At 46.5% G+C, this 13,519-nt stretch overlaps 2 protein-coding genes across 3 annotated transcripts in view; both read left to right on the top strand.

Annotated features, from left to right (window-relative positions):
• Window positions 1-8,738, top strand: part of LOC112071090 (FERM and PDZ domain-containing protein 3-like) — a 38,440-nt gene extending 29,702 nt beyond the window's left edge. The window contains 2 exon segments of the mRNA XM_070439244.1: window positions 1,194-2,147; window positions 3,516-8,738. Of these exon segments, the coding sequence (XP_070295345.1) occupies window positions 1,194-2,147; window positions 3,516-6,385 (3,824 nt within the window). The 3' untranslated portion in view covers window positions 6,386-8,738.
• A 3,880-nt stretch (window positions 8,739-12,618) lies between these two features.
• The window catches only part of LOC112071087 (ribose-phosphate pyrophosphokinase 1-like), an 8,104-nt gene continuing 7,203 nt past the window's right edge, over window positions 12,619-13,519 (top strand). For both annotated transcript variants that reach the window (XM_024138560.2, XM_024138559.2), the window contains exon 1: window positions 12,619-12,928. In XM_024138560.2, coding sequence (XP_023994328.1) covers window positions 12,807-12,928 — 122 coding nt within the window. In that variant the 5' untranslated portion in view covers window positions 12,619-12,806. The remainder of the gene's footprint in view (window positions 12,929-13,519) is intronic.

Raw genomic sequence — 13,519 nt, 5'->3', positions numbered from 1 at the left:
AGCTTGTGTGGCCTACCACTTCAGCATTCGGCAGTCCCGTTCTGTGAGCTTGTGTGGCCTACCACTTCAGCACTCGGCTGTCCCGTTCTGTGAGCTTGTGTGGCCTACCACTTCAGCATTCGGCGATCCCGTTCTGTGAGCTTGTGTGGCCTACCACTTCGCGGCTGAGCTGTTGTTGCTCCTATATGTTTCCACTTCACAATAACAGCACTTACAGTTGACCGGGGGCAGCTCCAGCAGGGAAGAAATTTGATGAACTGACTTGTTGGAAAGGTGACATCCTATGATGGTGCCACATTGAATGTCACTGAGCTCTTCAGTAAGGCCATTCTACTGCCAACATTTGTCTATGGAGATTGCATGGCTGTGTGCTCGATGTTATACACCTGTCAGCAACGGGTTTGGCTAAAATTGCTGAATCCACTAATTTGAAGGGGGTGTCCACATACTTTTGTATCCATGGTGTTTCTGTAAGTCTAGTGTTTCGGGAAGTGTTACAGAAATTCCATTATTATTAGCTTTAGATAAAACTGAAAGTATTTTTAATTTACGGTTAAAATCGTTTCCATACTGTTTGCTTTGGCTACATTTTGTAACAATAAAACTCAGCATACAAACTCAGCATTCAAACTTAGCATATCAGTTTGCATCTCAAGGATTCCATTTACAGGTTTTTGTGTGTGCCTGCAAGTGTGAGGCATTGCATGTAAACCATTATACTGCAACCAACTCTGCTCAATCCAACTGGACTGAGACCTGCTTCTCCATAATGCATCTGTGCATCCGGACCTAAACCATATCAACAGCTRCCAATCACCTCTGCTGTCGCTCCTCCCATCTCCATCCTGAGATCTCATCTTCATTGGACTATTCTCTCCCTTTTCCATGCATAGGGTAACATTTCAGGGGTTTTGCCTTGCTTTTATCTCTGTAATCAAGTATACATGTAATATTCAAACATGCACAGCTCTGTTTCCATCTGCTGTGGTGGTGTGCTTGCATGAGAGGAAGGCTGCTACGTCCCATAACATCCCACCAGACTTACCTCAAACCTCCAACTCCAGTCTCCAGCATCCATCACTGAAAAGAATCCACCAGCCTTCTCCTCTATTTTCCCATAAGGACCCACGTCATCCTCCCATGCGATTCCTCACCTCTCAGCCTCTCAATTGCTCTGACAATTCTATCCTCAGATTACAGAGGTTCCCACCACGCCCACCCACGCTCTGGCGTCACAGCGGCGTCTAGTGGAGACCGACGAGGGGACGAGAGGGAAAGACCCCATACGAGGGACCCAGGGTCCCAGTCTCAGAAGACAGCGACTGCCCCACTGCCCGCAGAGTCCCAACACCTGGGTCTATGCCATGTTCATCTCCGGGAGCCACAACAGCTGCAGGAGCTCCAAATGCAGGCAGAACCCGAGCTCGACATCAATGAGAACTTAATTTCCCAAGAGGCACCAGAGCGGCCCAGTGCCAAGTCTGACCCAATGCTCCGGAGCCCAGAGACGATCGGCGGGAGGCCGGAGAGCCCCGTCCAGCAGAGCTCAGTGGTCTTCAGGAGCAGAGCCCAAACCATGGGGCAGTCCCAGCGAGCTACACGGTTCTTCTGTGACTCCTGCAAGGCCAGGTTGAGGGCAGAGGGAGTGGCTGTGGCCTTAAACGGTGGACGCAGCGGCAACTCGTCAAAGCACTGCTCCAGCGCCTGTGCCTCCCGTGATGGTGGTGCAGTAGACCTCATGGCCCTGCCTCCCCCGGGGAACGAAGAGGAAGAGGAAGTAGGAAGAAAGCTGCAGCCTCCTCCGCCAGCCATTGCTGCCCCTCCGCCTGGCTTCAGGGACAACAGCTCGGATGAAGACGACTCCAAGAGAGGACGGAAGTCTCAACCAAACCCAAACTCCATCCCCAGTCCAAGCACTGCAACTGGGGCTGCTGCCGGCAAGAGCTCTGCCAAGGCTTCTGCCAAGGAAGTGCTACCGGCTCCAGAGGATGTCCCGGTGACGTTGATAGACAACGTGGCCACSAGGACAGTACGGGACCATGCCCAGGAGCTGGATGATGCTCTGGTGTCCACTCTGCAGGCCCTGGAGGCCCTAGCTGCATCAGAGGAYTTCCCCCATCACCCCCAACAGCCAGCTCAGACCACAGGTCAACATACCGAGTCATGCTACAAGGGCTATTTTTAGTGCTAATTGTTAATTTTAGGGTTCAGTGACTACTAAAGGCACTTTGAAATGTTTTTATACACTGAGTGTACAAAATATTAGGAACACAATCCTAATATTGAGTTGCACCCCCTTTTGCCCTCAGGACAGCCTCAGTTTGTCGAGGAATGAACTCTACAAGGTGTAGAAAGCGTTCCACAGTGATCCTGGCCCATGTTGACTCCAATGCTTCCCAACGTTGTGTCAAGTTGGCTAGATGTCCTTTGGGTGATGGACCATTCTTGATACACACGGGAAACTGTTGAGCATGAAAAATCCAGCAGCTTTGCAGTTCTTGACACACTCAAACCGGTGCACCTGGCACCTACTACCATACCCTGTTCAAAGGCACTTGAATCTTTTGTTCACCCTCTGAATGATGCACATACTCACCATGTCTATCCATGTGTGCCGGCATTGTAAATAAGAATTTGTTCTTAACTGACCTGCCTAGTTAAATAAAGGTCAAATAAATAAAAATATTWAAAAAATATCTCAATTGTCTCCACCCCTTCATCTACAATGATTTGAGTGGATTTAACAAGTGACATCAATAAGGGATCATAGTTTTCACCTGGTCAGTCTATGTCATGGAAAGAGCAGGTGTTCCTAATGTTTTGTACACTTCAGTGTAGATGAAGGGGGGGAGACAGGTTAAAGAAGGATTTTTATGCCTTGAGACAATTGAGGCATGGACTCTATGTGTGTTATTCAGAGGGTGAATGGGGAAGACAAAATATTTAAGTGCCTTTGAACAGGGTATGGTAATAGGTGCCAAGCGCACCTATTTGAGTCTGTCAAAAATTGCAATGTTGCTGGGTTTTTCACGCTCAACAGTTTCCTGTGTGAACAACTGTGGGAAGCATTGGAGTCAACATCCCTGTGGAACACTTTCAAACACCTTGTAGAGTCCACGCCCCGATGAACTGAGGCTGGCTTGATAGCAGAATTCAAGTTCAAAGCTTCAGCATCCCAAAACAGAGACAAAAAGACTACGTTTTGACGTGCTGTTTTACAGAACACTGCTTGACACTGAACAAAGTCTCTTGTGTTGTATATTTTGATAGCAAGAGAAACACAAGAGTTCACTCAGTCTTGATTAAAATTCAGTTTGATGCCAAACGAGGTTTTACTCACAGACGGTTAGCAGAGCTTTAAAGGAAACATCAAGGGATTTTGATGAGTTAGTACTTAGAAACAATATATTTGCTGTGCCATCTTTGCACAATCAATGACTGCTTTCCACCTGTCTGTGATATTTCATGACTTCCTCGTGACCCTGATAGTGTCTTGTGTTTCCTTCTTTCCGTAGGGTTGATCGTGTTGGCGGCCATTACGCCTGAGTCATCGTTGGACTCAGGGCACGAGACCAACTCCTCTGAGCTGACAGACGTCTCAGAGATGGTGTCGGCCATGAAGCAGCACCAGAACCAGGCCTACCTGCTGGCCCACCATATCAACAAGGAGCGTATCTTCAGTCGCAGGGACTTCCCCTTGGCCATACCAGGCTGCACCACCCAGACTATAGAGGGTGGTGCGTTCTCCATGGGTCAGATCCGCGGCAGCTGCCCCTCGAAGCCAGTGACCCTCAGTAAGACTGTTCCCCTAAAGCTCAGCCCTACTAAGGAGACTGCCAGTCCAGGTCTCAGCTCAGTGAAGCAGGGGAGTAACGTTACCCAAGACCCATCGCAGAGTGAACCGAGTGAAGGCAAGAAGGCAAAACCAGAGCCTACCAAAGCGTGCACCCAAGACCGCCCTGCAAAGTCACCTGAGGAGCTGAAAGTGTCCGATCCAGGGCAGGCACCCAWGGTCAACAAGGATCAAAGGTCACCCTGTTCTGCTGTGGGAAAACTAAGCCCGAATCTCTCTGCAGGGATCAAGGGGAAGAAGTCTGCGCCTCTGAGCCCGGACCCTACCAACAAAGCCTTACCTATTCTCTTGGCTGTAGACAGAACTGCCTCCACCAAGATTTGCCCCACAAACATGTGCCAAGATGCCGAGACTGCCTCTAGCGAGACCATCAAGCCTTCAAGCTCTAATGACCTCCTGCCAGTTGATGACCTGTTCTGCACGTGCCCAGTGAGAGAACCCGGGCCACAGCTAAGACCGAAGGATCCACAATCCCAGAAGGTGGTGGTGTTCCACTCCTCTTCCCCAACAGACGATGAGCGTCTTCGAGCCAAAGGCCTCCAACTGGCTAGCAGCAAAGAGACTGCAGCGAGAGCAGCAGGAGGAGCAGGAGCAGACCCCGTCTTGGCCAAGCCCAGCCCCCAGGTTCCAACAAAGTACTCCCAGTCCCCACACATACCTGTGAAAGCTGAGAGGAAGGAAGCAGCAGAGGCCAAGGCAGAGAGGTCCCAGGGTAAAGCTCAAGCTGAGCCACAGAAATGCCCTACGAAGACATTATCTCTCCTGGGAGACCCCACACACCCTACCTGCTCTGTGGACAAGGTCTCCACTTTTCCATCTGCCGACAGCAAGAAGCAGGGTGGTGGTAAAGGGAAGGCCCAGCGTAGCGCCCCCTTCCTTAGTATCAAGAACCTCCTGTCGGCCACGTTCCCAGCTCGGATTCGGCGGGAGACTGACGAGCGCAGAGCCCAGCTCCAGAAGGTCCGGCAGTACGAGTTAGAGTTCCTGGAAGAACTTCTGAAGCCCAARTCATCYGGGGGMGAGTACCTACCCCAGGGRTCCTCGCCAGTCCCMTCAKGYACCCCMTGTGCTTGCCAGCTYCKTACAAGTCCTGTGCTAAAAGCCCCTGGCATCTCCCGAGAGCAACGCCGCAGCTGCGACTGCAAGAGGATGTGCAGAGGCATCCGACTGCCYGATACRCCGGTCGGCTCAAYTGCAGARMCACAGCARCATAGRGGCAGAGAGAGAYCCCTCTCCAAGACCCCTCCAGCGACCTCCAAAACCCCTCACTCCCAGGGAGGTCCGAGGAGACCTCAGACCTTAGAGATCAAGACCACCCGAATCCGCTCGACCAGTCTGGAGTCACGGGAACCCAGGGGGGAGCAGGCTTCCTGCTTGCCCACCTGCACCTCTCGCACACCAGACTGCATGGGCGCCCCGCAGTACAAGAAGCTACAGAGGCGGTATAGCATCGGGGAGGTGGACAACGCTGAAGGCACGCCACTGTACGCCGAGGTCAAACCCAAAGCCAAGAGCCTGGAGAAGGAGATGGAGCGAGTGAGGGCCACAGGACTGAGGCTTCCAATGCCCGTGGAGCCTGTTCACAATCAAACTCAAACTCACATGGCTGCTGCAGCGGCGAAGGGGAAGAAAGGAGTGTTCTTCGTCCAGGGAGAAGAGCTGCTGCGGGAGAGCAGAGAGGGGGCGCCGACAGAGATGCTGCTGGGGCTGCCTAGCGAGGACAGTGATGACAGGGAGAAGTGCTGCTCCTTCTGTTTCTGCTACAGGAAGTGTGAGGCGGCGGACGAGAGCAGTGAGAAAGAAGAGCTTTCCTACTCCATCCCCCTCCAGGTCCTGCCTGGGATGCAGCTGGACTCTCAGACCTTGCCCGTCGTCAGCAAAACCCTCCAGGTTCTCCACGCTGAGGGCTGCAGCGGGGAGGAGGAAGAAATAGAGGAAGAGGAAGAAGAAGAGGAGCCGCAGACACAGGAGATTGACCTCCGGGCCTGCGGGACTCTGGAGGGTAGCCTGGCGAGGGTCCAGTCCCTGCAAGGGAAGACGTTCAGCCTGCCGGACGGTTTCCTCAACGCCCAGCTGGATGCTAATGAGCTGCTAGCCATCCTGCGACAGTGCGCTAACGTTCCCCAGGTGGATAACGAATCACGCCTCCAGCCGTCCCGGATTGTCGAGTACAAGCAGGAGCTGGCGGTGCGCTTCAAGGAGTTCAGGGCAGCATGCAGACGGGTGGCGAGCGTCGAGAAGAGCCCCACGCGCATGCTGAGCGTTGTTACGGCCAGCTTCCTGGTCCTCTGCGAACTGACTCAGACCTTCATCAAGCTGGTTAGAGGGGTGCGTTCAGAGGCCCAAAGGCTGCAGCTGCTGCGGAAGGTTGAAGAGGTTGCTATCAATTACACTTTGTTGTTGCGTGCAGCCGAGGATGCTATGGGCCACTCCAGTAGTCTGCCTAACAAGAGCATGAGTCCCCAAGTTACTACAACCACCACTAACATGGGCTCCCTCTCTCGCCCAATGAAAACCCTGCCCACCCAGTAGAGACAAAGCTGGGGGAAGTTAGTGAATAATTATTTATGACAGTTGGGAGTGTGGGTGGCTGGGTCCACACTCTCAACGTCCATTAGTTATTTATTGTTTACAGGGCATGCAATGATCCATCCATCGCAATGCAACTGCTCCATTATGCGTTTACAGGGGCTGTGGCAGTTGCAGCCTAGAGTGGCCCGTTAGTGTTCTAGCATAAAAGACAAACGCTTCGGCACCGCTGTACAAAAGGTGCACCTACACCTCTGAAACGCTGGGTGAAAACAGGGCTAACCACTCCTCCATGTCAACTCTCACATTACACAGATCCTTCTCATTCTTTTCTATGTATATTTGAGTTGTATCTTTTTAGCAAAGTATACCATTTTGTGGAGAATAAATATAATGAAAATAATATATAAAATGAATTTGAGTATAACAAATATAAAGAGTAATACACCTACAATAAATCTTTAGACATTTTAATGTGCTCTGGGCAAAAATACCACAGAGAATATGTCAAAGTAGCGAATTCTGTGAATTAGGTAGTCCAAAGCCTGGGTTAGTAGTTGACGTGTTTGTTTGTTACATTTCTAACTGTTGTCACAGAATGAGTACTGTTAGTCACCCAGAAAATATCATGACATGCACCTCAACAATATCACATACATCACATTCACAATGTTGGAAATTGTACCTCTGCGAGATTGTAAAATCCACACATTTGAATTGGGTTGCTATAAAACAGACATGGGGCCCATTTACTCACCTGTAGAATAACACCACAGGTTGGGGCAGATGTAGCGAAAACGCTAACTCATTAGCGGCTAACCAATCAGCTGGGTAGGATCAATGTTCTTCATGAAGGAAGGCAGCCCCGCTCTGCAGTATAAATTGTAGTAAACCTCACATTGCTGTCTTGGTTTGAGACACACACACACATAGTACACACACAACGATCACAATCCACACGAAACCGGCACCTCACCTCTTGTAAACGAGATGAGGTAAATGGGAGATCCACTTTAGCAAACTTAGCCTTAGACTTTTGCACAACCTTCAGCATTTGCTCCTGCTCACACATGATCTAAGTTCATGTTTTGTTTACATTCAGCCTACTGAACATTGAGCTAGAAACAAACGTCACATCATACACCTTCAGTTTTATAAACTATTTCATCTTATAAGAGATTCAAGTTGCTATATTCTTCTCTAAAATCATTTTACAGGATTTTGTGTCACAAAAAATTCAATGGGTTTATACTTTTTGCTCTCTATGTGCTGTTGTCCATTGTGCAATACAGGAAATATTGGGAAATCACACACACACACACAAAGTAGTTTTCTATGTATTTTAATAAAACTGACACCTGTGTTTTCTGTCTGAAAACGGCTTTCTGTCTCATCCTATTGTCAAACCACGGAGATCAAAGCAGCCTATTGCTAACCTCAACTGAAACTATTCAGACTCGGACATTAGTGTACTATTCATACCATGTGTTTTCTGTTTGAAAACGGCTTTCTGTCTCATCCTATTGTCAAACCACGGMGATCAAAGCAGCCTATTGCGAACCTCAACTGAAACTATTCAGACTCGGACATTAGTGTACTATTCATACCATGTGTTTTCTTTCACTGCACTACTGTCTTGCATGTTTCCCCAATTATACATTTCTTCTTGAAGATACAAGAAGTAGAACGGTCAAGTTACCAATGGTGGTCGCAGATTCAGTGTTACTACTAGTTTTATTGAAGTGAGAAAGAAAGAATATACATCCACAAAAATATGAGGAGGTTACGTACGGCAGTAATGTTTTGCAATGGAAATTCTTCACGCAGAGTTGTATTATTCTACACTTGAGATGTAAATATTGTAAAACGGTTGGAATATTTGTGAGCCTGGAAAACCCTTTTAAATTATCCCACTAACTGACAATGTGAAGATTGGTTCCAAATTCTTCAGTTTTGTAAAAAAAAAATAGAAAACATGTCTGTACCGTATAATTTATAGTAGTTATGTTCCATAGAAAACTAATAGCAAAAACGTATATTTTAAGAGTATATAATGAGTATAAAGCATGGGACATGTTTATTTTTATAAAAACTAAATATTTACAGTATCAAACGGCATTCTCTCATCATGACCACCTGGAAATGTTTTCAAACATTTTGTTTTTGACATAATGGTAATATACAAATATTTTGTGTGGTTGTCATTGTTGAGTTGCATTGTTGCCAAACTGTGAATATGTCTCTGTTCCATAACATAATGGGCCTATGTCCATAACATAATGGACCTATATTCCATAACGTAATAGACCTATGTTCCATAACGTAATAGACCTATGTTCCATAACATAATGGACCTATGTTCATACTATGCCTATTGCTCCCATAACTAAGGGGCCTAATTTACTAAACAATACCTTTTCCAAACATTAATGGCCTATGTTCCATAACTAACTGGGCCTATTGTCCATGGACCTATTCCAATTGTGTTTGTTTGCACTTTATTTATTTACTTTTATTTATTTTGTCAACAATCTGTCTTCACTGTGTTTTCTGTCTGTACAACGTTTCTCATGTTTTAGACGAGCAATATAATATATATCCTCGGCTTTAGAAATGCACATTACATTTGGTGTAGATTGAAATGTTTGTTTGTTCACTAACTCCTATTTGGGCACTCTTATCCTGACATTGACCTTCAGAAATGAATAAATAAATACTCCTTGAGATGTCCTATCTCCTTACTAGCCTTGGGCAGAAGTAGCCTATCAGCTCTCTCCTTACCTTGAGCATTGGGCAAGAAGTAGCCTATCCTGCTCCTTACTGAGCATTGGACAGATAGCCTATCCTTCTCCTTACTGAGCATTGGACAGATATACCTATCTCTCTACTGAGCATGCAGAAGTGCCTACCTTCTCTTACTGAGCATTGGACAGAAGTAGCCTACTTCTCTTACTGAGCATGGGCAGAAGTAGCCTTTCTCCTGTACTGAGCATTGGCAGAAGTAGCCCTATCTTCTCCTTACTGAGCATTGGCAGAAGTAGCCTATCTCTCCTTACTGAGCATGGACAGAAGTAGCCTATCCTTCTCCTTACTGAGCATTGGACAGCAATAGCCTATCACTGTCTCCTCATGAGCATTGGCAAAGTAGCCTAAGTTTCTCCTTACTGAGCATTGCAGAGAGCGCTATCTCTCTTACTGAGCATTGAAAATACCTATCCTTCTCCTTACTGAGCATTGGGCAGAAGTAGCCTATCCTTCTCCTTACTGAGCATTGGCAAAGTAGCCTATCCTTCTCCTTCACGAGCATTGCAGAAGTAGCTATCCTTCTCCTTACTGGCATTGGCAGAAGTAGGCCTATCCTTTCTCCTTACTGAGCATTGGCAGAAGTAGCCTATCCTCTCCCTTACTGAGCTTTGGGCAAGAAGTAGCCTATCTCGCTCCTTACTGAGCATTGGGCAGAACTAGCCGTGCCTTCTCCTTACTGAGCATTTGGAGAAGTAGCCTATCCTTCTCCTTACTGAGCATTGGACAGAAGTAGCCTATCCTTCTCCTTACTGAACATGGGGCAAGTAGCCTATCCTGCTCCTTACTGAGCATTGGCAGAAGTAGCCTATTCCTTCTCCTTACTGAGCATTGGACAGAAGTAGCCTATTCTGCTCCTTTCTGAGCATTGGACAGAAGTAGCTATCCTTCTCCTTACTTGAGCATTGGAACAGAAGTACCTATCCTGCTCCTTAGTGGCATTGGGCGAATAGCTATCCTGCTCCTTACTGAGCATTGGGCAGACAGGCCTTATCCTGCTCCTTATCTGAGCATTACAGAGTAGCCTCTCCTTCTCCTTCCTCGGCAATTGGGCACAATAGCTATCTGTCCTTACTGCAGCATTGGCAGAACAGTAGCCTATCTCTGCTCCTTCACTGAGCGATTGGGCCGAAGTACGCCTATCTGCTCCTTTACTGAGCATTGGACAGAAGTAGCCTATCCTTCTCCTTACTGAGCATTGGTAGTTAGAAATGTATTAACATATCAACAGCACATTCATTACCTTTAATCAATAGATTATCGTGTAAGGATGAAGATGAAAGTGGATGGACCACTATGTAAATGACATGACATTTACTTCATTTTGGTCATTTAGCAGACGTTCTTATCCATAGAGACATTTCCAGTTTTCTTCATTAGTATACTGTACTGATGGGTCGTTCGCGAACGAACGTCTGCATTGCTGACCTGCATTGCTTGCTGTTTGGGGTTTTAGGCTGGGTTTCTGTACAGCACTTTGAGATATCATCTGATGTACGAAGGGCTATAAAAATACATTTTATTTGATTTTGATTTGATTTTCTTGAACGTCTCTTTTCGGTGAACGTCGGGAATCGCCAAATCACATATGTGAAAGAGCCGTTCATTTGGCTCCCTGATTTGCATACTGTTACTGTTATTGATTTTTGAGCGCCGTACATCGATTATCTGCAGACACAAAAACATTATCTGAAAATGGTAATCCTCAGTGCCGGAACTATACAGTGAGGAGTGTGAGGAGAGACTCATTCTGGTCCACGCTCCTTTTTTTCAGTGCGTTTATTTATAAATGTTTTCAGGTCTAATAATTTGGTCAGATTAAAGTATATTTGAACTCACATATCACTATCTGACATGCAGGTTGGCAACGTTTTAGGCTTCAAATTAGAGATGGACAATTTGTTGATGTGTTTTCAATTTCTAAGCCTTATTGAACAAAGAGCCGTTTGGGAGCCAAATGAATAGCTATTTTAGGTGAACTGAGTTAAATGATCCGGGTCACAGAAAATACCCAGACTGCCGATCACCAGTATTCTGGATTGTCACAGGACTTGTGCATTCAACTAAGTATACTGATCAAAAATATAAATGCAACATGCAACAATTTCAATGATATTACTGAGTTACAGTTCATATAAGGAAATCATTGAATTGAAATAAATTAATTAGGCCCTAATCTATGGATTTCACATGACTGGGAATAGGCCCACCCACTTGGGAGCCAGGCCCAACCAATCAAAATGAGTTTTTCCCCACAAAAGGGCTTTATTACAGACAGAAATACTCCTCTGTTTCATCAGCTGTCCGGGTGGCTGGTCTCAGACGATCCCACAGGTGAAGAAGCCGTATGTGGAGGTCCTGGGCTGGCGTAATTACACGTGGTCTGCAGTTGTGAAGCCGGTTGGACGTACTGCCAAATTCTCTAAAATGACATTGGAGGCGGCTTATGGTAGAGAAATAAACATTCCATTTTCTGGCAACAGCTCTGGTGGACATTCCTGCAATCAGCATGCCAATTGCACGCTCCCTCAAAACTGTGGCATTGTGTTGTGTGACAAAACTGCTATTTTTTTGTCTCCAGCACAACGTGCACCTGTGTAATGATCATGCTGTTTAATCAGCTTCTTGATATGCCACACCTGTCAGATGGATGGATTATTTTGGCAAAGGAGAAATGCTCACTGTCAGGGATGTAAACAAATTTGTGAACAAAATTTGAGAGAAATAAGCTTTTTGTGCTTATCTGGGATCTTTTATTTCAGATCATGAAACATGGGACCAACACTTTACATGTTGCATTAATATTTTTGTTCAGTATATGTATATAGGTATGAAGGATGTCATCGTCATGTGAAGTGGGTGGTGTATTGTTGATGGCGCCTGCCACCAGGGACAAGAGGCCAACCAGTGATATATGTTTCAGTAAGGTTGGCTTCTTAGCATTCATTACAATGAATGTCAACCATACTGCAGAAATAGAATGTAAATCACAGAAAATAGACGTTGTGGTGGCAGCTGCAGAGAAGTGTTTTGGTGAACGAGATTTGACTTCAGAAGAGTTACAGGGTGTTTTGATTGGTGGTGTCCCGTCCTCCCAAGCCGTTGGCATGGTGCGGCTGGCTGGGCTGGCTGGGCTGGGCTGGGCTGGCTGGCTGGGCTGGGCTGGCTGGGCTGGGCTGACTGTGCTGGCTGGGCTGGGCTGGCTGGGCTGGCTGGGCTGGGTACAGGAGCAGATAGGGTCAAAGTAGTGGAATGGGGTAGTGGATTTTTAAAGAGTGACGGGTTAGTTGGAAGGTTTTGTTTGTTTTTCCTTTTCCCCTTTTGTATCACAAAGTTTAATGGATCTATATTATAGGCCAGTTGGGGGCAGTAATGCAATATATTGGATGCCAACCTCCGTTTAACCCCAAAGAAGAAGAAGAACACCAGGAAAAGGTACAGGCGCATGCGTGAAGAAGGTAAAGATGGTGGATAGGTAGGCTACGCATCAAGCTTGATGATATCTATCGACAAGCGATCGATTTCCAACAGTTCACTAGAACTAATAGATCGTATATCACTTATTTGCTGCTACTAGCATTGTAGCTAGCTTCCGTAAAACGGAGCCCTGGAACATACAAAAATGCCGAACATTAAGATATTCAGCGGTAGCTCGCATCGGGAACTGTCTCACAAAATTGCTGACCGTCTTGGGATGGAACTCGGGAAGGTTGTCACCAAGAAATTCAGCAATCAAGAAACATGGTCAGTGTAAACTTTTTATGTATAGAAAGCTAATCTGTTGAAATCTTATGTTCGAGAAATATGTTTAAGAAACGTTATGTTAGCGTGCTGCTTTTGATGCTGCCTCGCAAAGGTGCTTGGAACTTGTAGTTTAAGTCACGCATAACTGGAGTTTATTTTGGCGCACAGTTTGTTGCGTATTGGGCGAACTTCACTTCCCAATATTTTTCAACTCATTTCTGAATATTGGGAGAGCTGACAACCCTTACAGGCTAGCAAAAGTGAAACAATTGTTTATTGTAACTTCTTGCGTAACACTGATGCATCAAGCTGTATACTTCTCATTCTGTGCTGTTCAGCACTTTGCTCATACAGTAATTATCACTGCATTTAGCCGACTGTGAAATATTCTCTTGTCACTGCACTTCTAAGTCCCCTAGCCCTAAACACCTGTAGGCTGTGTTTTCGATGTCTCATGATGAATATCCCTCACCATTAGTGTCTTGCTGTGTTAGCAGAGAGTGTTGTTTACCCCATCCTCCCATCCCCTGGGCCCTAACAGTGTTGAGATCGGAGAGAGTGTTGTTTACCCCATCCTCCCATCCCCTGGGC

This window comes from Salvelinus sp. IW2-2015, unplaced genomic scaffold, assembly GCF_002910315.2.
Source record: "Salvelinus sp. IW2-2015 unplaced genomic scaffold, ASM291031v2 Un_scaffold1512, whole genome shotgun sequence".
NCBI lineage: Eukaryota > Metazoa > Chordata > Actinopteri > Salmoniformes > Salmonidae > Salvelinus > Salvelinus sp. IW2-2015.
Note: the sequence above shows the minus strand (reverse complement) of the source record. Positions and strands in the feature narration are given on the sequence as shown.